The 27,480-nt window shown below is 37.9% G+C and overlaps 1 protein-coding gene across 1 annotated transcript; it reads right to left on the bottom strand.

Moving 5' to 3' along the window:
- Positions 1–5,555: 5,555 nt before the first annotated feature.
- Positions 5,556–17,739, bottom strand: LOC130737920 (protein REBELOTE). The gene is made up of 14 exons (XM_057589795.1): positions 17,585–17,739; positions 17,190–17,310; positions 15,961–16,018; positions 15,180–15,288; positions 15,023–15,080; positions 14,841–14,935; positions 13,591–13,659; positions 12,128–12,655; positions 10,725–11,027; positions 10,241–10,564; positions 9,842–10,048; positions 8,111–8,200; positions 7,928–8,020; positions 5,556–5,948 (listed from the first exon to the last, which is right to left on the bottom strand). Exons 2-14 carry the CDS (start codon positions 17,296–17,298, stop codon positions 5,877–5,879), a joined length of 2,115 nt encoding a protein of 704 aa, XP_057445778.1. The 5' UTR covers positions 17,299–17,310; positions 17,585–17,739; the 3' UTR covers positions 5,556–5,876.
- Between the last annotated feature and the right edge of the window lie 9,741 nt (positions 17,740–27,480).

Raw genomic sequence — 27,480 nt, 5'->3', positions numbered from 1 at the left:
CTATCTCAGATAAACCGAAAATATTTACCTTAAATCTTAAGGGGAAAGTTTTTATGTTCAAAACTCTATTCAACCCCCCCCCCCCTTCTAGTCGTTTTTCACACCTTCAACACCCTCTAGCAGAAGAGCAAGATCGTCTAATGAAGAAGAAGCGATCTTCCGCTAAAGGGAAAAAAGGAGAACTTGGTGAGGAGGATCATCGTCCAACTCAAGTCACCCTATTAGAGGAAACTGTGTTCAGAGAAAGCAAACATCTTTTCAATTAGAAAATATCTCTGACAACACAGTAGAGAAAGAGAGAGAGAGAGATCTAAGTGCATTGCTTCACACAACCATTAAATATGGACAGTTACCAAGGGAAATCATTACATCTTTCAAATTCAAATATTTCTCCCTTATATCTCACCTTGGAAATAGGATGAAGTCCCTCGTCTACTAACACATCTGCAGCCCATCTATTTTTCAAGGAATAAGTCTCAGACACTTTTGCATACAACCATCGTCTGATCGATGAAGATGAAGAGACGACGATGCTCACTGCCAGACTACCTCTTGAAGTGGAACGCACATAGTTTTGAGGTTTTTGCAAAACTATCCTGATAACTTCATTTTTCTATCTAAACATCTTCCCTACGTGCCCAAGATCATGTTTATCTAATAATACTGCGCCGATTCTCGAAAAACTACCGTCGAGTTTCAATTCTGCTTAAAATACCCATTTTGGGGAAAAGCTTCGTCCTTTGGGCTGAAAACTATCGCCTTAGCTTAGTGCTAGTAGGATTAGTTGTCATAAACGTCGTTGGTGACGTCCCCATCCAATTTGTTTTTCGAAATTTCAGTTTTGAAATTCTGAGCTAAAAATATTGACCAAAATACCCCTGCGACAGTTTTCGATCCGATAATTTTTCCGAGTTTAGAATACCCTTAGTTACGACTAATAATAACCTAGGAACCAAGTTTGATCGAAGAAAAATCGACCCACCTAATTACCAATAGTGGCCGAGCACCCTAGGGGGGAGGAAGAAAAATTCTTGTTTCAAAAACTTGTCCTTTCGCGCTAGATTATCGTACCTCGGAGTATATACTACTTCGTGTAACCTTAGTGGGTATTGATTACTGAGTTTCTGATAGTTTTTGATGGAATTCTGTGGTTTTGCTCTAAAGGTTCTTTTGAGGAATTCTCTGAAGAACAAGGAGCTGGTTGTGAAGGAACTTTCGAAGATCACCCTGGAGAATCTACAGGTGAGGGCTACTCACTGAATCCTTAGTTAATGCTTAGGGTCGATGCTTTCGACATTGATTTACTGTATATGCACTTGTTTGTGTTTGACTGGAAAAATGTTTTCTGAGGCTTCGGCTGACAATGTAGATGATTCATCTACTAATTGCTTTTGTGCTTGGAGAGGAAAGTAATAAAAGTAATACTTGGCCTGGAGAGGCCTTTAATTAAACTCAACACCTGGAGAGGCTGGAGAAAATAATACAAGGCCTGGAGAGGCAATAATACTCAATGCCTGGAGAGGAAGTTTCTAAACAATACTCTTTCATGTGGAGGCAAACTGAAAAATACCTGTAAGGAGGAGACCTTGGAACTCAACCTTAGTGAAATCTCGGCTCTGTCGGGGACTGGACGTAACCTCATCGTTCTGGGGGTGAACCAGGATAAAATTTTGTGTGTGATTGTCTCATTCATTTACTTATGCTTATCCACTACGCCAAACGAAGTTAATCTCCTCTAATCATCATCTTCGTTTGGATCTTAAAGTTTTTGAAAGACACAATTTGTGGTCTGATGAACTGAAGAACACAAGACAAATTCAACAAGTGTTATGATTTGGCATCGTCCATGCAATTATGGTCTGAATCCATTAGTTCAAGAGGTCATTGCTTACATATTGGATCGTCCAAAGTCTCAACGTCCCACAACTACAATGATCCAAGAATGTCGTCGTTTGATCTCTACTCCTATGCAAAAGGATTCTATCTCAAGGAGAACCAAAGCTATGAAGACTGAAGAAATCATAAGAATAATGGATTGTTCCATGAAGCAACTAAAGTAAAGCACTATGTTTGCTCACATGTAACTAGTTGAGCCTGACAAAAGTACAAATCAAAAGTACAGAGCTGTCACATCAACACAAAGCTATTAAGTGGGCCTATATGTCAAAAGAAGAATTGTCTAATCAAGAGGCTATCTAAGTTCAAAATAAGCCTGAACATGATCAGCTGAAAATAAGCAACCAAGTACATCTTACAATTATCATGGACGATGAAGACATGTTGAAAGTATTTCTCTACATCAGTAAAGTCTTTGTTTGTCTGACACAAATTAGAATATCTGTTATCAGAGTACTTGTGGTCAGAATGGCAATCTTCTACTCTCTAACAGCTATTGCAACCATCTCAGTGAGTCTCACACCTTGCAACAGTCATATGTTCAAGACTCGGTACAAATGGAATATGCAGAAGAAATAGAGAAGTGATGATTGTGACGATTGTTGAGAGAGACAACAATTGGAGATGTCGAGCGAAAAGGAAAGTACGAAAAGAGAAAAAAAAATGAAAGAAAAAAAAGACAAAGTGAAGAAGAAAATATGAAGACGAGAAAAAGAGTTGAAGAGTTTACTCCACAATGATGAAAAGAAGAAGATGAAGATGAAGATGAAGAGAAATAAGAGAAAAGAATCAGAATGCACTAATTGAGGGGGAGAATACTCATTCTTTCATGGATTGCATCATCTACATGAGTTCTCACAAGCTGAAGTTGTTCATCAATTCAAGAGGAAATAGCTCTCTAAAGTTGAGGTTCGGATTGTGCAACTCTTATATCCAAAAGACCTCAAGAGAAGGAGCAATAGTGGAGATGAAGAGAAGCAAGGATGGGCTGGATCAATCACAACATCAATGCTTATGCTTAGAAGAGTGAGAGTGAGAGTGAAGAGAAAAAAAAAAGGCTTAAATGAAAATATACATATTCTAAGCCTAGAGTGAAAGGACAAAAGTGATCTTGATCATGAAAAGATGATCAAGATGAATTGAGAGCACTTTGATATGATTAGTTATATCCTATACAACAAGAGATTAATTTTTCTAAGTCAAATTTGTACACACATTTGAAGTCTATATGAACAGCACCTCAAATATAAATTTGTAATCTCGTGTACCTGAAAAGGCATGGCAAAAGAATACTTGTAGTGCCTGGAGAGGCATGGGAAAGAATACTTAGTTATGCATGGAGAGACATGTACAAGAATACTTGATTATGCCTGGAGAGGCATGTACAAGAATAATCAGTTATGCCTCGAGAGGCATATAGAAGAATACTCGGTTATGCCTGGACTGACATGGACAAGAATACTCGTTTATGCCTGAAGAGGCATGCACTAGAATACTCATTTATGCCTGGAGAGACATGCACTAGAATACTCGCTTATGCTTGAAGAGGCATGGGAAAAAGAATATTTGTTTATGACTGAAGAGGCATTGAGAAAAAATACTTGCAAGGAGAAGACATTTATACTTGATAGTGGAAATCTTGGTGGTTTCCAAGGGCTGGACGTAGCCCCCTTATATTGGGTGAACCATAATAAATGATGTGTGTGCATTGTCCGTTGTCTATTTCTTCACTCTATCGTCTGGATGAAACTCTTATTTGAATATGTCAGTACAACGTCTAGAAGAATCTAGTCAATCGCGATCAAATTTCATAGACACAATCTAACCCCCTTGTTGTGTCCATCTGGTTTCCCTCATATGTTGCATGTGGAGGAACATTATTGAAGAAGATTGCATTAGAAACCTTATGTGTGACTCAAGACATGCCTTCCAAACTTTCCGAACTTGAGGTAGAATTCTAGTCATTACCTTCCATGCAATGTATGCCCTCTTTGTCTTCTCTTTCTTAGCCTTGAAGTCATTCTTCTTTTGTACAGAAGGACAATCAACTTTAACGTGTCTTGGTTTTCCACATTCAAAGCATGTGAAGTTGCTGCACGATGAAGGAGCATCATTCTTCTTGTTAAACTTCTTAACTTATATGGATTTTCCTTGCTTTATTTCTTCTCAAGAACTTCCAAAACTTCTTCACAAGCATTGTGAGATTTTCATCATCATCATTCTATTGGGAATCATCACTTTGTGAGCCATCACAACTTTCAACTTTTTCTTTGAGATAAATAGCCATTTTCTTTCAATCAAGTTCTTCACTTTGTTCCTATCGGCCTAACTCCAACTCATGCTTTTGTAGCTTGTCAAACAATGCTGCCAATGTCATTTTTAATAGATTTTTCTTTTCGGAGATAATGGTCACCTTTGGCTACCAAACCTTTGTCAAAGATCTAAGAACTATTTAAATACAAATCATTGTTACTGAACACTTTACTAAGAGCAATCAAATGGTTAGTCACGGGGGAAAATTATTTTTACAAGTCAATGATACTTTTTCGGGTTTCATCCTAAACATCTCATTCTCTTTGGAATGGGAATTTAGCATAGACCTATAGGGCATAGAGTACACCAGAGTATTTGAGAAGAAGAGACAGAGATATTGAAGACTTGCCATTTTCTTGTCTCCGTAATATGTCAATAATAGCTAGACATTCTCTCTCAAGGTTGCAATATATGAGATGAACTGAACCCCATTTTCATATAGGTTAGTTATTTGTGTTTTTAAATTGTGTATTCTCTTTTACGTGCTTAATTCAATCGACGTAACTAACTGTATCCCTAGTAGACTAATTTATTCATGACTAGAAAATTAATCTATGAAACCAAAAAGAGAATATAGTGCAGGAAATTAATAATGGTGCGCTCAAAGAGATATTAAGATTAGTTTTTGTATGTTTTCAACTAGCTATGATTATATAGTGAAATATCTTTTCCGTAGCTTTTCTATTTTAACCCATATTCAAACAATCAAACATGCATGATGGTTGGAGCTGGCTAGTGTCATTTAAGAAGTAGAGTTGGCTCATCTAGGATTTTAAGGTAACATATATAAATTTGGTACAGTCCATTTAAGGTCATATTGTAATATCTCAAAGCTTCATATGCAATTAGAAGGTAGAAAATTAGGTCCCCTTACCCCTAGAGATTTTGTTAACTTTTTTTAAGGGATTTTGTCTATTTTACAGCTCGAGATCACATTGCCTCCTATTGCATGCTACATAGAAATCAAATATAGCACTTAACGTCACGTCACACTCACACTTCTACAAATGTTAGATAACATAAGGTAACATTAGGGACTCGAAAAACCAACGTCACATTAATATCTTTCAAATATCTTTTAGAGACTTTTTAATTTATTTCCATCTACCATAACTAAATATTTAAACCCTAACCTTTCATGGATGGGTCCCCGTTTGGTGTTCTATTACATGTCCCACGAATACAATTGTGTCATATCATTTAAAAATCACTAATATAAGATTATAGCTGTGATATCTATGTTTTTTTTTTAATTAACATGATGCAATTTCATTGATGAGATTCGAAGGGGGCACCAAATCCCGAGGGACAGCAAATCTTTTTTTTCTTTGGAAAACGACAGCAAATCTTAATACTCATAGACGATAATGATATTTTGCTCAATGTGACAGTATCAACACCCACACAGCAACACACACTTAGGATATCTCAGGAAATTGCAAAATTTAAATCACATTCTTGTGTTACATATTCTATAATACGTCAAAATTAATGACCGTTGGGTGTAATGAATGAAGCTGCATTTGTCTTCAGTGGAGAAATCTTAGGTGATGATTTCTAAACCTAAAATAAGGTGTATCAAAGTGCACGAGAAAACAAAAGTACAACCTGCTTTCTTCAAACTCCAGCAGAACCAAATCATGGTAGCAGAAAAAGTGTTAATTCTTTCAAGAATCAGAAGTAATCACATCAACAGTGCCATTTGGATGTTGCATTTTCTTCTTTCCTTTGCCGGGAGACTGCAGCATAAATGGATAACGTCATAAACACAACATTTAGATAATTTAAATTTGATAACAGCATCTTAAAATCTGACTCTTCTTTGCTGTTAAAGGTAACAAGAAAATTGAATCCTTTGGGGGTACCCAAGGGAATTTTACATGGCTGAACATATCCTCTCCAAGGGAATTTAATACTTTCAACTGAACATTAGGATATGGACCCTGTTTGATACAGAAAGCACTTATTAGAGCTTATCTCCTAGAGAAAGCACTAGATAAGCAATAAGTGCTCTTTGGTCTGCATCCAAACAAGTTCATACTCTCCAATGTATTAATTACTCATGCATAAAACCTCCGGTGGGAATGTGGGATGAACAGTGGATTTAGTGACCACAAAGCAAATGAGTAAAGCCAAGTAGCCGAGTCCAGGGAAGCTATAAGACAGTAGATTCAAAGGACTTTGGCAGACAGCAGATTTATAGGACTTAGGCTTTCATGTGTAAATGCAATCAAGATATCACATATAAGCTCAAAGATTGTTTTTGAAAAGTCCACTTGGAATTCTTAAATGCTATTAATTGTTTGTGATCGCATACAGCTTCTAAGCCCTGTTATATCAAAATTACAAAAATGAAAAATCTTATTTTTTGTATTTATAATATTTTTAGATATTCTAAGATACAAGTTCTGACATTAAGAAATCATATGCTAGACACTTTAAAAAATCCATTTTTGTGAGCTAATAATCATTTAGAAGCCTCTGCCAAGAAATGTTCCTGTTTTATAGTGAAAGTGACCGATCAATAGACTAGAGTAATCAATTAACAGTGTTTAGTTAATTTAGTGATAAACAGCGTAAGATGTAATCTATTACCCCATTATGAAAGAAGTTATGTGCCCCGATGGTTAGCTCACGTGGTAAGAGCTAGGGGACATAAAGTGTTTGGGAGGGTAAAGGGTCCAAGGTTCGAATCCTGAGGAGGACTAATTTACTAACAATACTAACAACTAATATTTGCCTATCAAAAAAAGAAATGAAAGAAGTTAAGTTTAAAACCCAAGAGCCAAAACTGAGTGCTGGAAAAATGTGCTACCTCGATCCTATTTATCAGTCTAGAAAGAGAAGAAAACATTTTTCTTATTTATTAGTCCATTTAGATTTTAAAGGTTTAAAACAACATTAATTCTCATTTTCTCAATTATACTTTTATACTCCCCTAATAATCCTCAAGTATGATAAATTACTACACTATTGAGTAGTCTAAAGCAAAGGGTAAACAATAAATAGTAAGTTTAAAAATGATTTTTAGAAAAACAAGAACTTGAATTGTAATGTATTTCTTGAACTCGTTATGTCTGAATGACAGAATGAACAGATAAATAGGATAAGAGGTAGTAATCTGATACTGGTTTGGAAAAGAACATAGTTATCATTCACCATTTTCATAGTACACAGTCATAAAACATGTTTCGCAAACCTTGAAATCAATTACCAACTCGTAATAACCAATTACCAAGTCTCTAAAGGCATAACGACCAGTACTCGAAGCAATTAATAAACCACCTATCACCCATAACGACTCTTACAGTCTTATAACAATGGATTACACATATCCATCATGGGACACAATGTACTTTCTGTAAAACTAACAACTCTTTGGCAAACGATCATAAATTCCTGCATATCACTGCTCTGATTCCAACCTTAATATCTTTAAGAGCTTAATAGTGCTTTAACTTGTCCTATATAGTATTGATAGTATCATCTCTAGAAAGAGTTCATTGCTTAATTTTCTTATTCATTTCATTGCAAGGGAGTAAGAGGTATCACAAGATGTTAGGCTCAAAAAATGAGACTCAAACACTAAAGGGTAAGATATCCCTGGTTAGGTTAGAACCTAATAATAAAGGGCGAGATATCACAAGATGTTAGGCTCAAAATAGCGTAATTTAACCCACGCAATCAGAAAGAAAGAAAACGAAAGACTCAATCATACCTTTTTATTTGAAATCACTTTCCTAGAAGCTGCCTTGCTCATGATGCTTTTATAGTATTGGGTAAACGGTGTATTACCATTACGTTTTTCAGCCTGCCAAATCAACCGTTTAACTAGTGAGTCTAGTTACACCAATGAAAGGACACCTTAACTCAGAAGCAAGAGAACTAAGAGGGAGATAACCTGAAGAAATGATTCAACAGACTGCTGATCCTTCGGCGAGAAAGGCACCTCATCTCTTTTCTTTTGCACATAATCAACATTCAACTCTACCTGCATTCTCCACCCAAAAGGGATAAACCAATAGAAAGTTTGGTGAGGTGGCTATTATTCATTTTCAGCTTTAACAAAGGACAAAACAAAAGTTTAGGGTAATATTATCTAATAAATAGTTAAATCAGCTGGAATTCGAGTTAAGCGTACACCCTAGTAGCTTAAGTATCAAGCAAGCATCATCTCCCAACAAAATCCCAAAAATAGGTTGATCGACACTCCTAATAGAACTTGTAGAAAGGTGATTGTCTGACAGTGGTTTAAATGTTCCTACATGCTTTATGGAGTGTCACATTCATTTTAACACCAAAATTCAAGATGTTATGTAACTCCAAAGAGAGACTGAAAATCAGAATCACTTTTTGACACACTCTTTATGATTGATCTATCTTTTAAAAAGCCAACACATAAATTGATCACTATTTAAAAAGTGCATTAATATTTAAAAAAAATTGACCAATTATAAAGATTGTGTCAAAGAGAACATATTCCTTTTACATTAACATTCATATATTACTTGGATCGGTCTAGCCATCCAAGTTTATAAGGGACTATTCGTATGATATTATTTTAAAATGAAATGAAATCATATTAATTAGTGCAAGTTGACTTGAGTACAATAAATGAACTAATCACTTCTTTTTCTTGGTTTCCCAAGGTATCCCCACAACCGGCAGTCATGAGACTAATTGCCCGACTCTAAGATAAAGTTAAGTGGGTAGGCCTCTCCCAACAACCCTTCTCCATACGCTGAAATTAATTGAATTAAATCTATCATACATGAGTTCAATAAATGCTGTTTTTTTTTAGGAAACAATAAATGCTGTTGATTATAGTTTAAGTAGTATATTATAATAATCGATTTGAAAATAATAATAATAATAATTGAACCATGTATCTCTTAAATGACATACTTCTATGAATCAAATATTAATATGGGATTATGGGTTATGAGTTACTTAAAAAATTGATGGTAAACTCTCCATTTCCTCAATAACAATGTTTCTTTTGATAATATTGACAAGTGAGTAGAAGAACAATTGGCTAAAAATGAATATGCTCCTTAGCAGAAAAAATATTTGCTACAATAATAGAGTTTATGATATAAAAATAGAAAAAATAAATGATATGAGAAATATCTCTCTCCAAACTCAAACTTTTGGTTTCTTTTATATTAGCTTAAAATACAAAGAACTTTATTCAGTTTGATACTTTTCTTTATACTGAACATTAGCATAGGTTTAGAACAAATTTTGAGTCAATCTTTTTATGAAACTAGGTAAATGCAATTTACTTTTCAAAATTTTACATATTTATGTACACATTTTTTTTCAACGTAAACCGCAGCACATATTAACCATTTATGGACTGTTACTAATTTAGTCCTCCAAAAGTTCACTTGACATTAACTTGATTCACGAAATATTAGTGATATCAAGTCGTCCAAAATATTTAACAGACAAGTGAATTTTTAATACACTAAATAAGTAGATTACTACTTTACATAAAGTGAATTATAGGACGTCATTTGTTGAAATATATAACACCTTGAATAAAATCAAACTACCTAAAGTTATAATTGATAAACTTTAAATGACTAATATAAAAAGAAAATTTACATAATTTTGTTAGAACTTGTACCTGATCAATGAAACGCTTGATAACACGTTTTAAGCTCTCAATAGAAGTTCTCTCAAAGAGCTTCTTAAGGTGGATAAGTGGAGCTATTGCCAGTTCAGGAAAAGATAAATGGTAGCTCCATTGTGCAAAGTGCTCCGAGAGGAGTTCAATGGCAGATAAGACACACTCTTCTTGGAAGTCCTGTGATTTTAACCAATGCTTTGGAAGCTGCAATAACAATAGATGACGATTACTTAAAAGAAGTAGAGTATGAGTTCAATCCAAATATGTGCTGTGGATTAAGAGGCTAGGAGATAATATATTTATATATATATATATATATATATATATATAAAATAAGAAGGCCCTTTTAGAATTTATGTTTTCAGAAAAAATTGCCCTGTTATATTCATCTCTGACCTTTACGGAAGACAAAGGTTCAAAGACTTTGCCAGGTTTCCCACCATCCTTGGTAATTTTGTATTCTAAAACATCCAGCACCAATGACGTAACAGGAATGAAAACCCCACTAGAACAAGCAAGATGATTAAGCCATTGGATACATCTCAGTCTCAGTGGCAAGTATCTAGGCCCGGGAAAGAGGAGAGCAACTCCATTTATAATCTGTACACTCATATACAGCAGTGGCTGAAGATCATAATCTTGAATGTTTGCTGATATAAATGTAACCCATAGATCGATGCAATTGATGTACTGCCAACTACAAATTTTCTTAACCACCTCCTGCCCATAAAATAGAAGGCCAAATATCAGAATATTTTCTCATCATAGTAATATACTATGATTCTCTAGATATTGTAACACTATCTAATTATTTAAATGACTGAACAGTTAACTGAAACCAATAAAAAGTGAATAAATATTGACATTGTTTAAAGCTTACCTTTTTTTTGGTTTGCCACCCCTTCTGCAATATCTTACCTAGATGCTGTACGCATATCATTGCTTTGTTAGATGACTTCTGCACATCTAAACAGCATAGCTCCACAAAGGAGTTCCTTAGAAAATGTATATGTTGAAACATTCTTTGCTCAACAACTTGAGCGTGACTAATGAAGGCCTTGTACATTTTGACAACGCAGATTTCTAAGCAATCAGAGCTGAACACAGAAGCTATATCTTGTATGATAAGAAAGGAATCTGATGACAGAGACCCATCACCTGTTGCCCATAGATGAACAGAAATCTGCAATAAATTTGAGTGCCTAATAAGAAAAATTTTACATGGCACGAGATTGACATTATACAGATCTTAGCCAAAAAGACGTGAAAACTATATGTTATCCGATTCTGACATTAAACACAAATCATAACTGAAGTATCAGTATCAACCAGAATCTGGTTATGGTTACCAAGTCATCAACCAATTTGGATGAAACCTATTTGCTATAACTAGAATAGAAAGCAATGTCATGGTAGTCTGTATAGTTGTGAAACATTTGATTCCTCTTCAAACAAAAATTTAGGGCCTTAAAATTGAAAATAGAAACAGGCACAACAACTTTTGTGGTAAAAATATAAATCAGAAACCGTAGTTTCTAAAATTATTGCACGAAGGCTGTAAGATATGCATATGTTTAAGAATGTAATTTCTAAATGTAAATACTTCATAACAACATATAACAGAAAATTCACAATATATAGTAAATGTGAGCAGCATATTCATCAAATCGCGATTCAGACCTTGAATTGCTCAACTAATATTTAAATCATGAACTGTGAATCATATTGAATTGTAAGATTCAGTGATACAATGAAAAATAATTTGAAATATATCACAAATAATAAATGATGAGTAGTATTTAATACACTGATTTCAAATTAGGAATTGAGAAAACAACATAAACATAAGTCTTATAAAACAAAAGTATAGCATATAAGTCAAAAGGCAGAACGAAAACAAAACATAGGTATGGCTTAATAAGGATTATAACGTGAGGAACTAACTATGAAGGCCCTATGAGAACAAGTGACTTACCAAATGATTGTGTGAAACCATTTTAGAAGAATGAAAATAGAGTAACGGAATAATTAATACATACATTCACAATTTAAGTCATTTGTGATTCATCACATGATACGAATCAGTGGCTTACTGCATCGTATCAAGCCGTGCAAGTATAATAACTAAACATGGCAATTGTAACAACATCGATAAGCAGTATCACTTATGAAAAGGAAAAACATTTCTAAGACCATCTAGACCGGCATCTGTCATAATCAAACATAGCATAAGATGAATTTGAATTATCTAATATCTTTTACTTCAATGAATTTTAAGAATACCTTGAGAAGCTTGAGCAGTAAAGATGGAAATGCAACAAGAAATACTATTGAAGTTCTGAGTCGACAAATTGAGAAGGTCAATATCTCTGACTCAGTGACCTGGTTCAGGAGAAACATGGTACTCCTCAAGTATGACTTAACAAGTGGTCTAAGAGACAACCACTTTGGTGTATTTTTGAGATCCAAAATAGTTTCCTTCTTGGAACTTGAGGTCGATATTCCCAGAAATTTCCTAAATATAGTATCAGCCTCATGGAGCGTGAACATTAAAATCTTGCAGAAAGTTTCACTTTTCTGAATGCCGTGAGATGAGACACAACCACTGACACGGGTTGCTTCAGAATCATTGTGGCATGCTGCCCTATAAGCATTTATGAGACAAGTAAGGGCAGACAAACTATGCTGTTCTTTGACCAGTTTACACAATGAATCAACAGACGCACTAGTCAATGGTTTACCCACCCAAGAGCCTGCACTATCATCATCCACTGGTTGCACCCTATCCAACCTTTCTTCATCATCCGAACCCTGAACCACATAATAAAAACAGTCAATTTTTCTTACAAAAGTGCTAATCGGGTTGAAAGTTCAAAGCTAAAACATGAAAAATAATGTGCCTATTCAGGTAGCAGCTTTACAATTTATTCATTTAATAAAATTATTTACTCTGCATAGATACAAGATGTTATCCTAAAGTAATTCCGTAATTCCAAGAAAAATTTAAAATTCCAAGGAAGCATTATGATAAACCCTGGGTACTTTCTAATTCTTCTGCAAATCCCAGGAATTCAAGGCCTAAAACACAATGGAAGCCAATCAATTGATACAAAAGCTGGAATTTCGGGTAGCAAGAGTGCAGTAAATACAGTTCAGTTCCATACGGCTCATTTTGCTGGGGCAAAACTAACAACCAAACTGCACCACTGCGACAGAAGCAAATTCCAACTCAAAATTGATGTTTTTTGTCAGTGCATGTTCCAACTGACTAGATGATTCCTGCTACTCACACCGATACAACCACATGAACACAAAAAAATTGAAATACAACCATCCAATCCATGAGACGAAATATATTATATAGCCAAGTAGACTGGAATTTAACTGGACTGGATGTTAGGCACAAGCCCCAGCCAGAGGACCAAGTTTGGAAGGTGTGTAACAAGCAGAACAAATGACAGTGAGTTAGTGGTTGGTTAGTAGTTTGTTACATGGGTAGTTAGGGGGCTAAATAAGGGAGTCAGTAAAGTTTTTAGGGGATGGTAGAACGTATTTGTAGTAACTGAGAAATCAGTTGTAGAGAGCGATCCTTCCTAATTGAGCTAACTTTAAGAGTTCACTTAAGCTTACACCATTCTCAAGTCAAATAAGAACTACTGAAAGATGTTAGAAATTCGAATTATTCACCAAGAATTCCTACGAGAAAATCTCCAAATTTTAATTAAGCAAAGCATAAATGTACTCACCATTTCTTCATCTGTGTTTTCTCCAATGCCCAAATCATAACTTTCAAGAAATTTAGAAAACCCTGGATCCTGGAAATTGTAAGCAGAAAGCTAAATTAGTGCAATAAACATTGAATGAAAAAAAGTGAACTCAGATACATCATTCATCAGAACTAAACAATGATAAAATGAAAATTAACTAAGTTAGGATCACACCAGAATTTACCATCATGAAGCTAACTTTTTTATTTTATTTTAAGAGGGAAAAGAGAAGGGTCTAGACAGAGTTAAAGCTTATAACTCTTGCTCTGCTTTTCTTTCCAGATTTATTTATTAAAAGTATGGATATAAAGTGCAATGAATTTATCTGTGCATGTCCCAAAAGTTAAAAAGAAAAATAAAGATCAAAGGCTTGTTTGATTCCATTCTCAGTTTTCTGATTTAGAACAATTTTAAAATTTGTTTTACAGAAGAAAAGAGTTTGAACGAGATGATTTGCAAAGTTGAAAAACCTATCACTTGAAAACTAAAAACTAAAACAGAAATAAAACGAGTTTTTTCTTTTTCTGTTTTTAAAAACTAAAAACTATTTCACAAAACAATAATCAAAGAGACCCCAATTTTTTGGGAAACTAGTGTTTCAAGGGAGCATTCCTCCAGAGGGCAAGAAAAAACATCTTACATCAAATATACACAAAATTCATCTAGCAAAATATGCCACTGCATAAAATTGAGCACCTAAACATACGAATACACATTGATTGAAAATAGTGCGGACCAAAGCATTTCTTTCCTTCGTGGATCTTTATACTTAGTTCTTGCTGCTGGCAAGTTAGCATTTGAGGACTGGATCTATCTACTACAGAATTGAACTGAAGAAGGCTCAAGTAGGCATAACTGTTAAAGTTTACAGGTTCAACTTCAAACACCAGATGCTTCAATTTACTTTTATCTTTGACAGCAACTTGTGATGTTGTTAGGCTTGTCCACTGCTGTTAATCTTTTTTTCTTTCGTGGAGTATTTCTTATCCCCCATTTAGGTAAACTCTCTTTCTAATAAATTTCTTTTACAAAAGAAAATGTCACCAGCATGGCATGGCATAATTGTTCAAAAGAAGTATTAATCAAATTACAAAAGAGTATTCATCCATATGGAATTAGGAAAACAACAAACATCTCACTTTGAACTTAAAGCGGATAACAAATTTTAAATAATGCAAATAAGATTCTGCTGGAAGCCAACCAAAAAATAAAGGATACAAGGAAACCACCTTTTCTTTCAATCTGTTCAGCTTTTTTTCTTTCTTTGAAAGTTCTTCCAGAACATCTCTATTTTGCACTAATAAGGAACTACCACCATTGGTGTCTGGAAAAACATTGCATTGAGTCCAATAAAACATGTGCAAAATATGGGGGCATTTTGTTTTAACTGAAAAACTTGAAATGTCCTTACTCTCAATATAATTTTTATTTTCATCATCACTTCCAGTATCATGTGCACAGCTTGAGTCCTGATCATAAACTCAGGAAATCAAACACCAAATATACAACAGCTATATAAAACAAAAAATTCAAATTAACGAGTTTTAGCAATAAATTATAATTCTAACCTCTGAAAGATATCCGTCACTGTCTGAATCATCCCCAAGCACCTCACTGTCATCTTCACTGAATACAGCATCAAGGGAAGTGTCTTGTATTTCTTCACCAACAGTATTTCTTATAACAAAAAAAGACTCATTGGGTATTAGTCCAAAAGCATCTAAAGCCCCATCAGCTAATATTTCAAGGATTTAAATGTAGAAATCATCTCAATGAAATGTTCCACGCCATAATAAGCCTCACATTTAGAGAAAAATGCAGAGGCAAAGAATGGAGCATTTATAGCACAAAACCTCAGACCAAGATTATAAATATGTGACCCTAAAATCCAAGGTGACTTCTTAAAGATATGAAGGATAACATTGAATAAGACTTTCTGATCCAAAAGAGGAGGCTGAGGCTGTAAGAAGGGAACAGCTGCGTTTGGTTTCCTTTTGAAGGAAATTTTGCAAACCCTATAATAACTATTAATTATAAGACAAAAATATAAATGAGTAAATATTAGGTGAAACAATATATGAGAAGCCTTTTCACAGAAAAGAATTCCACTAGGAGTTTAAAGACACAATGAACCAGTTGCATTTGGTGAGAACATTCACGTCAACATAGCATTTTATATTACTTGTAGAACAATTCTCTAGAGCAAAAAGCGAGCACAGTTCAAAATTCACCAAAAAACAAAAGGAAATATTATTTGGAAACAATGACGTCTTAATTACTAGAGCAGTAAAACGAACATTAACATGTGACGGGAGCCACGAGAAAAATGCATTTAGGTCGTAATTTTACCTTCCATTTGAAGGATTTGTATCACCCTCTTGATTTTCTTCAATATCTGGGTTATCTCCTGTCACAGTCAAATTTTCCATATCATTAAAAAAAACTCAAATTGATAAGCCCAAGACAATTAATACATTAATTAGAATTTAGAAGGGAAATAATAGAATTCCATAAAGCAAATTATCTTTCTCAAAGAGGTATAAAAAATTGCAAAAGAAGAGGGATTGAAATGAACTGAGATGGCAGCTCTAACATAAGCCAATAATCCTGGCTAATCAAAAGTCAGGACCGCATAACTACTGGACATATTAAGTGTTTGAAAGAATCATGGTTTAATATATGCAAAGATATGTTAACAGTGTTGTCAAATGGTGGCTATGGCAGTATCATTCCATAAGGTAGTGGTGGATTTCAAGAAAAACTCCACCATGTCATGGGATGGAAGCTTTCTTATGCTGGTGCACATTAGAAGCATGGCACTTTGGTGCCATAAAAAGTGAGGGGCAGATGAAAAGACATTTTTGAGAGTCCGGTGTGTCTCAGTTAAAAATATGGAAAGAAATCCTCATTCCACATCAATTTCTCTGCCTATACTTAACATCAACTTTGCTTCTGCAAAAACCATTATATGTCCAGGAAAACTCTCCATCCCTCTATCGGCTTCCACCACAGCAGGTAAAGCTGCAAAAACCATTACTGTCTCTATCTCCAGTGTTCAAGATGTTAAATAATAGGAAACTAAAAGACTACTGCTAAATGCGCTCTACTTAATTATTTGATTGTTTTGTTTTCATTCTTCTACACTACCAGCTTCATGCAGTCACTCACCCAGTCAGTTGTTCACAAGGGCCTTCACAATTCACATAGTTACTTGCTCACTTTATACGCAGCTTACCTATAGCTACACAATTGTTTTATTTTCTTTCTAACTTGTGAAATGTAACTAAACCTTTGAAGCCCAGATGTCCCAAGTAACAAAAGTATTGCCCTATCCGACCCGATACTATACAAGCACGACTCTCATAGTTACCCACCCATCTAAAAGCACGCTTCACAGGCGAATAGCATCAGGGATAATATAACCACTAAAAGAAAATAAATTGGAATCAAAACCCTAGGAAATGCATTCAACATACAGGGTTATCCTTAACTGAAAAGGTACAATACGAAAGTCAACATGAAAGCAAGAGCTACAGAAGAAACAGAAAACCAAATTTCTAATAATAAAAAATCCTTACTTTTTGAAGTTTTCCTTTTGAACTTAGAATTTAACTTCCTCTTGTTCCTCAAAACTGACTGTAAATTCTTTTTCGCAAACTTCCTCGCCTTCTTCCCTAGCTTCCCCATTAGTAGCAAACTCTGCACCAATAAATGCTTGTTATTACTTGAACCACATTCAGGGTACCAGTACCACCACCATAAACAGCAAGATTTCTACATAATTTTATACAGTTATAGCATATATAGGTTTATGGATTTCATTTTCCAATAACCACAGAGGAAGAGCATGTGAATAATATGGTAGCTTGGTTCCTTAAACCCTATAACATGAAACGATAAAATTCAGAGCACATAAGCACGCGCATTTACTCACTCGCAGTCTCATACAGATAGAGAGTTAGATAGAACGAACCTGAGAAACGTGAAGTTGCGGTGGTTGTTGCCGTGTCCGGTGTGGGGGTTGAAGGAGATGGGTGGATACGGCGGTGGCGCAGAGGGGCGGGAGCAAGGAGAAAAACGAGAACCAACTACTATTAAGAAGAAGAAGAAGAAGAAAAGAAACCTTAGCCCACTGCCCCAATAAACCGACCCGAACCCACGTTCAATTTCGAGCCCAGGTCCAGATGATATTTCTGAATCTTTTCCAAAAAAAACAAAAGGGAATTGCTTTTTACACATACATTTATAATCCATATTCATAATTCATCTCATATTCTCCTACCACTTTAGCTATCAAGGGTTGCTAACAGATGACAAAGAATATATAGATGCAATTAAAGAAGTCTCTGATTTAGCTTCCGGAGAACAAATGAGAAACTCTTTGTAAGAATGTTAATGATGAATTGAATCTCAAAACCTAATGATGTTTGGGACGCACGCTCACTTCTCTTATCAAAAGACATTCTACACCATAAAGAAAAGCATTTCCTAATCCAGGTATGTAGGTTTTCAAGTTATATTATAAAGATTTGAAATTTTGCTATAATAATATAGTTATTGCTTCAATTTAATTTAGTTGAAATTCAAAACTTTAGAAAATCACATTGTGCAATATAATTATGCAAAGTGTGCGAACAACATTAAGTTATATTCGATACAGTTAAAAATCATTAGTTTATCTTCCTTCTCGACTGCAGGATTACAAATTTGTTTATGCTGATTTAAAAAATTTATGTATCATTGAAATTGAGAAGTTGCTCCAAAGAAATGGCAGATCATTAAATGATTACCCATCTTTTCCATCTCCAGAAGATGATAAAGTCCTGCAATTTGACAATAAATTTATTGTCGGTAAACTAAAGTATGACAAACATGCGTGAAAGGTACAATATGAAGAGTTTCTTAGTATGCTTACACCTGAGCAAAAGTCTGAATATGAGAGGGTTGTCACATCTGTGTTGCCCAACTTATGAGGCTTCTACTTTTATATGGCTATGGTGAACCGAAAAGACTTTTGTCTGAAACACTTTATCTGCGTCACTCAGATCCAGAGGAATAATTGTGCTTAATGTTACTTCCAGTGGCATAACATCATTACTCTTGCATGTAGGCAGAACAACTCATTCTAAAATTTTCATTCCATCAATGCTACAAAGACCTCAACATGTAACATAAAGCGGGGAATTCTACGAGCAAAGCTTCTGCTTGAAACAAGTTTTATTATATGGATGAAGCTCCAATTTTGAAAAAGTATTGTTTCGAAACTCTAGACGTTACACTCCGAGATTTAATGAGGTTCAAAAATGAAAACAAAACCTTTTGGAGGAAAAGTAGTAATACTTGGAGGTGATTTTAGACAAGTACTACCTGTAATAACTTGAGAAAGCATACATGAAATTGTGGAAGCTACTGTAAACTCTTCCTCATTGTGAAAGCATTGCAAAGTTATGAAATTGTCTAAGAAGATGCGGCTACCCGCAGCTGAGACGACTAATGAAGTAAAAGAAGTCAACGAGTTTGCGGATTGGATTCTTAAAATTGTATATGACGACTGTTTTGTACTAGGGAAAGCTTACGTAAGAGAATGACAGAAAGTAAACCCTAGCAGAGCACTAAAATGGCAAAAATATCATAAAAGGATTATTCTCATTAAATGTTCAAAAGGTCCTTTTTACAAGGGGTTGACCTCTCCTTTTATAGAAGGAGTGATCATGATGTGGACCTTCCCTGTACTTGGGCCTAACAACCGGGGCCCAAGCCTCTATGTGTATAAGACAAATCTAAAGGAATCTTCCAGCTGGCTTGTGGGCCCATCTAAAGGAAGGGCGGGATTCATTGTTGTTTTGTAAATTCCGCCCTGGCTATTTTCGTTCATCTGATTGCTTGACTGGGCGGGACATAAGGATTCCTTATGTCCCGCCCAGTCCACATGCCCCCAAGACATGAGGCTCAGTTAGGCTGAGTAGAAATGTCTTAATATGCTATTTATGTGCCGCCTGCTTTTCGTCGTTTGCTTTGTGTTTTGTTAATTATACCGTCGTCCCTCATAGCCGTGGACATGTCGCCACAATTTCGTTCATTGATATGCCGCCATTTTTGTTTTTTGTTGATATGACGCCACTTTCGTAACCATCAATCACGTCTTTTCAACTGACACACGAAATCCTAGTTTTCCGGGATTTCGTCATCATTTGCCATGAATATAGTTTCCGGTTGTGCGTCTCGAGGAGTTACACTTTTTCACTTCATACCTTTTCAAATTTCAAATCCCACGACTCTTCACTATCTTTCCCACACATTCTCTCTCCTCCTTTTTCGTCTATAAAAATCCCTTTTTACCTTTCACTTTTCACTTTTCCGAAACTCTTTCTCTGAGACTTCTCCGGAATTCTTGATTTTTCCTCTTTGAACTCCGGCGAACCTCCGTTCACTCCGGCCGTCGTCATTGCGCGTTGTTCTCCCATAGCCGACATTCTCCTTACCCAATCCTCCATCTCTTCCTCCGGTGAGTTCTTTACATCTTTCTCCTCTTGTTTTGTGTTCTCTTTCTGGAAACTGTTCATCTTCTTTATCTTCTTGAAACTGTTCATCTTCTTCTTTTATCTTTTATGAAATTACCCAGCATGTCTTTGAATAATGTTAGTATTTCTTCCCTGGAGCTTTCTTCACCCTCCACAGAGGGGGAAATTTCTGCCCCCACTGCCCCCACTGTTATTGAAATTCAATCTTCGCCCTCTACTCACGATGATTCCGGCCCCGCCGGTTCTGTCGATTCTGTCTTTTCTTCAAATGGGGATTTATCCTCGCCCGAATGGCGTAGAGACGTGCATTTAGTTGAAGATAAATGTATGTGGCGTACCATCTGGAGCAGCATTGGGAGCATCAACTCGCTTCGGATAACTGCCCAAGGGTTTACGAAGATAAATCCCGCCACTTCTAATAACGAAGATCTGCAATTGAATGTCCTTCCATGCAGCGAGGATGACTGTGTTCTTTTACACAAAGAACCGTCAGATGAATCGCCCGATTTCTTTTTCGTTTATGGTTATTTTTCACTGACTTGAATATTAAACTTCCTTTCTCACCTTTCATATGCCACGTTCTATCCTTTCTGAACGTGGCACCTTGTCAACTCCAGCCCAACGCTTGGGGCTTTATCCGTTGCTTCGAAATTCTTTGTGAGCATTTGAGCTTCACGCCCACCTACCCCTTGTTCTTTCTCTTCTATAAGTCTGTTACCAAGAAACCTACATCCGTAAAGTGGGTCCCTCTTTTAGCTCGCAAGAAAATGAGCCGATTCACCGCCCTCAAGAGCAATTACAAAGTGTGGCAGAAAAAATATTTTAAGGTTGTTGAATCGCCTGAAATAAAAAACTTGTTCCGAGATTCCGATAATAATCCTCTCTTCCCCTTTTATTGGACGAGAAATCCTCGTCGAAAAATCTCCGTTTCGTATGACGCCTTGGATGATTCCGAGCGGGGGGTCGCCGATTATCTCCGCTCATTGCCAGTAATCTCTGGTCATGATTTGATTGAGGCCTCGAAATCCGGCACCTTAAATCAATTCTTTAGTAAGTTTATAATCTTCATCTATAACTTGGTTTTTTGTTATTCATATGTGATGTCTAACTGATGCTTTCTTGTGCAGCCACGATGGGTAAGGGAAAAACCGATGCCAGCCCGCTGAATATGAAAGCATACCTCGCCCAATCTGCTGAAGCAGCGAGAAAAAGAGCGGCGGAAGCCGAGCAAAAGAAGAAGCTTGAAGGCGCTTCGGATTCTGACAACCTCAGGGATCCTAAGTGCCAAAAAACTTCAGGCGCTGCTGAAAAAACTGCTGGTGGTAAACCTCTTCACCAGACCACTCTCAATCCAACTGGTTCAGGCTCCAAGAATAGACCGGTGGAGAAAAAGAAGGGAAATGACAACGTCCCGCCACCCCAACAAGATTCAGGCATGATGATTCACCGCCCGCCAACTCCATTTAGCCATGCTGGCACTAGCTCAGCCATTGGTGGCGAGGCTCCTCCCCCTTTACTAAACTTGTCTGATCCTCACTTCAACGGGTTGGACTTCATGACTCGGACTTTTGACAACCGGATTCACAAAGATATTTCCGGTCAAGGCCCCCCCAACATCGCTACCCTGGCCATTTACCATGCGCTTTCTGCCACCAGCACCGTGGCGGGCATGGCTCACTGTGTAAAAGATTTGCAGGCGGCCAAGAATCGCTTTGAGAAGAAGGCGACTGATTAAAAGGCTGCATATGAGCGAGCGAAAGTCGACGCTGAGACGGCCAACAAACATTTGAAGTCTGCTGAGGAGAAATGCGCTAAGTTAACTGATGACTTGGCGTCTTCTAACCTGCTCCTTCAGAAGACTAAGTCTCTGAAAGAAGCCATCAATGTCAAACACACTGTCGTTCAGGCTAAGTGTCAAAAGCTGGAAAAGAAGTATGAACGCCTGAATGCTTCCATTTTAGGGCGCGCATCCCTCCAATTTGCTCAAGGCTTTCTGGCAGCCAAAGAGCAAATCAGTGTTGTTGAACCGGGCTTTGATCTTTCCCGTATCGAGTATCTGAAGGAAATCAAGGATGGTCAAGTGATTGGTGATGGTGATGTTGACCTTAACCTCCTTCCTCAATTCAATTCTGAAAGTGAGTCTGAGGAAGGAAATGGCGAGGATGGAAATGACCAGGACAGGAATGAGGATCAAGGGAAGGAGGACCCACAAACTGCCGCCAGCCAAGACAACAATGCCAACAATGAGAACTTGGCTTGAATTTATTTCCTGTTTTTATTTTGTCTAAGTGTCTTTGTTCTTGGGCTTTGCCCTTTTTCTTCCTTGTTGTATTAAGTGATGTAAGGGCCACGCCCTTTTTGTTATCTTAATGAAGTTCTTTTCAATTCAACTGTTGTTACCGTTTAACTCAACTGTTGTTATCTCGGCGTTGTTTATTTACTAAATCGTTGTCGTTTATCGGTTGATATACCTTAGTCGATTTTTCGACGTGGCTTGGTTTCTAGTGGCCACTAGAATTGCCAAGGCTTTTAATATCTGGTGGCGACACTTTCTTATTCCGAAAGGTTTATTCGCGGTATTTTGATACCCTGATACGACTTGCGCCGCATAAATTCGCCATATAAATCAAAAAATAAACAATTTCTTGAAATGATTTTTTCTTTTTTCATAATTGGGAGCAATTGTCCCTTCATTCTTTACATATGCCGCCTCATTAAAAACCTTTCCAAAGAAAGGGAAAAAGAGTGCGACTTCATTCATTTTTGTTGTTGCCTTTAGCTGAAATACTGCTTCAAATGAGAGGCGTTCCATGTTCGGGGAATCTTTTGACCATTGAGTTGTTCCAATTTATAAGCTCCTCCTCCAACGTCGCCAATTACCCTGTAAGGCCCACCCCAATTGGGCGAAAGTTTGTTGTGCTTATCGGGTATAGTGTTCTTTCGAAGCACTAAGTCCCCCATTTTCATAGTTCTTGGAACTACTTTCGTTGCAAATTTCCTGGCAACTTTGACCTTCCCCGCCTCATTCCTCAGGTGTGCCTCCCGTTGATCCTCAGGCAGCATGATTAAACTTGCTATCAAGTTTTCCCCATTGTTGTCCTCATTAAACCGAGTTACTCGCCAACTTTGATTCTCGATTTCAACGGGGAGCATGGCATCGGTTCCATAAGTCAAACGATATGGGGTTTCCTTCGTGCTCGACTGCTCAGTTGTGTTATATGCCCATAGGACGCCTGGTAGCTCCTCCGCCCAAAGACCTTTCGCATCATCCAATTTCTTCTTTAAGCCTTTTAAAATAACCTTGTTGGCTGATTCGGCCTGTCCATTTGTCTGCGGATGTTCTACTGATGCAAATCTCATTTCAATTCCCATATCTGCACAAAATTCTCCGGTGACATTACTTGTGAATTGAGTCCCATTGTCCATTACCAAAGCCATGGGGACCCCAAATCTGCACACAATACGTCGCCACAGGAAACTCCTGACCTTGGCGGCTGTGATAGTCGCCACTGCTTCCGCTTCTATCCACTTGGTAAAATAATCAACCGCCACAATGATATACTTCAGTTGTGCTTTAGCTACTGGGAAAGGTCCTAGGATGTCAGTCCCCCACATAGCAAATGACCAAGGCGCTATCATGGTTGTTAACTCCTCAGGCGGGGCTTTATGTAAGTTAGAAAAAACTTGACACTTTTCACACCTCTTCACATATTCCAAACAATCCCTCTTCATTGTCGGCCAGTAAAATCCTGCCCTTAAAACCTTTACTGCCAACGATCGCCCCCCCTATGTGGCTAGAACATACCCCTTCGTGGACTTCCGCCATGATTCCCTGGGCATCTCTCGTGTCAACACATTTAAGCATAGGAGACATAATTCCCCGCCAATATAGTTCACCATCTACCAGCGTATAAAAACTAGCCTCCCTACGCCTTTCTTTTGTATTCAGGGCATTGTCCTTCAGAGGATCTTTGAGGAAAGTCTTGATTGGCTCCATCCACGAAGGTTCACCTTCAATAACTGACTTCACTGACTTCAACTTCACTTCCACCAAGTCAATACTGGGGCGAGGGAGGGTTTCCTGAATGACTGTTTGGTGATTGCCCAATCGCCCCGTGCTGGCCAACTTTGCTAGCACATCAGCCCTTTCATTTTGACTTCTTGGAACTTGTTCTATTCTGATCTTTCCTATCTCCATCATTAATCTGCGCACCACTTCCAGGTACTTTGAAAGTTGCGGATCCTTAACTTGATACTCGCCATTTACCTGTTTAACAACCAACCGTGAGTCGCCTTTGATGAACAATTTCTGAACACCTAATTCAATGGCCAGCCTTAGTCCGGCGATTAGAGCCTCTTACTCTGACTGGTTGTTGCTTGCCTTGAACTCGAATTTCAAAGATTGTTCAATGACCATCCTATCCGGGCTTTCAATAGTTATTCCAGCTCCACTTCCAGTGTTGTTTGGGGATCCATCAACAGACAGGATCCACTCGCCTTGGTTTTTCTCGCCTTCCGTGGGTGTTAATTTCGCCACGAAGTCGATCAAGCTTTGGACTGTTACTTGTCCCCTTGGCTCATACTGTATATCATACTCGGACAACTCGACTGACCAGCTGACTAATCGTCCAGACAAGTCGGGCTTCTGGAGTACCTGTCTTAAAGGAACATCAGTTTTGACTCTGATTGAGAAACTTTGAAAATATGGCCTAAGGCGTCTCGCTATTTTTAGAATTGCCAAGGCCGCCTTCTCAATTTTCTGATATCGCAATTCAGCACCTTGCAGGGTATGACTCACAAAATATATAATCTTCTGCTTCTTTCCTTCTTCCTGAAGCAACACCGTGCTGACCGCTCTATCCGTGACCGCCAGGTAGAGCATCAAAGGAACGCCTGGCGTTGGTTTGGATAGTACCGACAACGTTGCTAATGATTCTTTCAACTTGGTAAAAGCTTGCTCACATTCCTCTGTCCATTGAAACTTGGAATTCTTTTTCAAACAAGTGAAGAACGGAGCTGCTTTGTCTCCCGACATCGGCAAAAAACGTGCTAAAGCAGCCAGGCGTCCTGTTAATCGCTGTACTTCCTTGACACTTGTTGGGCTTTTCATTTCCAAGATCGCCTTGCCTTTATCTGGGTTTACTTCAATCCCCCTTGATGTTATCATGAAACCCAGAAACTTTCCCCCTTGAATCCCAAATGAACACTTCTCGGGATTTAACTTCATTTGATATTTTCTTAGCTGAGCAAAGGCTTCCTTAAGATCGTCGCCATGATCCTTTGACTTGGATGACTTAACAATCATGTCATCTACATACACTTCCATATTTCTTCCAACTTGCTTTGAAAAAATTGTATCCATGAGGCGTTGATATGTGGCTCCAGCATTTTTCAAACCAAAAGGCATAGTTTTGTAACAATAATTCGCCTGGTTAGTCATGAACGCCGTACTTTCCTCATCCGAAGGATGCATCATGATTTGATTGTAGCAAGAATATGCATCCATGAGACTTAAAAGTTCGTTACCAGAAGCCCCGTCCACCAACTTATCAACATTGGGAAGAGGATATGAATCTTTGGGACACACTTTGTTCAGGCTTGTGTAATCCGTGCACATTCTCCACTTTCCATTAGCTTTCTTGACCATCACTACGTTGGCGAGCCAGGTTGGGTACTGCACCTCGCGAATAAATTGTGCCTTGATCAACTTCTCAGTTTCTACTTGCACCGCCTTATTCTTTTCATCGCTCATCCTTCGCCTTGGTTGGATGACTGGTTTTGCTCCTGGCCGTATTGCCAACTTATGATTGATTACGTTGGGATCGATCCCTGGTACGTCATTAATTGTCCATGAAAAAAGATCCAAATTCTAGCCCAACAAGGTGATCAATCTTTCCTCTTGTTCCTTTGTCAAGCTGCTGCCGATTTTCAAAACCTTATCTTTGACTGGTGCTGATTTTGTTTCTTCCAAAGGTTGTGGGCGGAAATCATCAGCATCATCTCTTGGGTCCAAGCTAAACCCTTCGTGTGGAAAAATCTCTGTGATACGGTGGCTTTCCTTGGCGGCCTTTCGCCCATAGAGAGCCACACTTCTAAGGTAACACTCCCTTGCTGCATTCTGATCCACTCGAAGGACGCCAACCTTCCCATTACAGGCCGGGTACTTAACAGTTAAATATGCGGTTGAAATTACGGCACACAACTTGTTAAGGGTGTCCCGCCCCAAGAGTACGTTGTAATTGGCTCTACATGCCAATACCAAATACTTCACCTGAAATTTTTTAACAAAATCCCCCTCACCAAAAGCCGTTGATACTTCAACATATCCTCGCACATTGACACGGTCCCCTGTAAACCCCACCAGGGTTCCAGTATATGGTTTCAAGTCTGACTCTTTTAACCCCAGGCGATCAAAGGTGTCCCCGTAAATGATGTCCGCCGAAGATCCCTGGTCTAGAAACACTTTTTTCGTCATGTAATTGTTGACCCTGATTGTCACTACAATCGGATCGTTTTCATGAGGAATAACATGTGCAAAATCCTGAGGGGTGAATATAATGGGAGAGTGATTCAACCAACACTCGCCCACATACGCCTCATGCACGGAATGTACAGCCGCCACATAACGCTTTCTAGCCTTGCTTGAAATCACGCCCCCTCCAAATCCTCCTGCAATGGATGAGCATTCACCAACAGGGTCGCCCAACTCTTCCACTATCTCTTTTCCTTTGCCCCTGTCCCCCTGAGTCACCTTAGTGGCCTATGACGTTGCTGCCTCTTTAACAAAATTCGCCAGATGGCCAGCCTTGATCAACCTATCAATCTCCCGCCTCAAGTTCCAACAATTATCTGTGGTGTGCCCCAACGTTTTGTGATACTCACACCATCGGTTTGTATCCACATTAGCTGGTGGTCGCCTAGGCGGTGGCGGGTATTGCACCGCATTTGTCTGTGCAACTGCTTTTAAGATAGTGCTTAGGGGGGCATTCAATTTAGTAAGTGGGACAGGAGTTGGCGAGGCTCCTTGTTGGCCAGCCGGGGCTGCAGTGGTACCTTGGGGATTTCTGTGCCACGTATTCTGGAACTCGGGTTTGGAATTTTGATAGGGGCCGGGTCTTGGAATACGCGGAGTTTGAGCTACCCTTGTTTCCTTTCCAGTTTTGTGTTTTTCCTGCGAAACTCCGCCAGGCTGGACGTGTTTTCGCCCCTCCTCCCTTTCTTGCTTGTTTTGATCATCTTGCTCAATCAAAATGAATTCCTGAACGCGAGCACGAAGATCCATCATGTCCTTCACCGGTCGCCTGGTTAAATCTCGATTCAAATCCCCCGCCCTGAGGCCATTTTTGAA

Source organism: Lotus japonicus, chromosome 2 (genome assembly GCF_012489685.1).
Source record: "Lotus japonicus ecotype B-129 chromosome 2, LjGifu_v1.2".
Classification (NCBI taxonomy): Eukaryota; Viridiplantae; Streptophyta; class Magnoliopsida; order Fabales; family Fabaceae; genus Lotus; species Lotus japonicus.
Note: the sequence above shows the minus strand (reverse complement) of the source record. Positions and strands in the feature narration are given on the sequence as shown.

What these genes read in the sequence shown, in the direction of transcription:
- LOC130737920 (XM_057589795.1), bottom strand. Translation starts at nt 17,298, where the DNA reads ATGGGGAAGCTAGGGAAGAAGGCGAGGAAGTTTGCGAAAAAGAATTTA. An exon ending in TACTGCTCAAGCTTCTCAAG is followed by an intron (nt 11,028 to 12,127) that starts GTATTCTTAAAA and finishes AATTTATTGCAG; the next exon opens with ATTTCTGTTCATCTATGGGC. An exon ending in TCAAGCGTTTCATTGATCAG is followed by an intron (nt 8,201 to 9,841) that starts GTACAAGTTCTA and finishes TGGAGAATGCAG; the next exon opens with GTAGAGTTGAATGTTGATTA.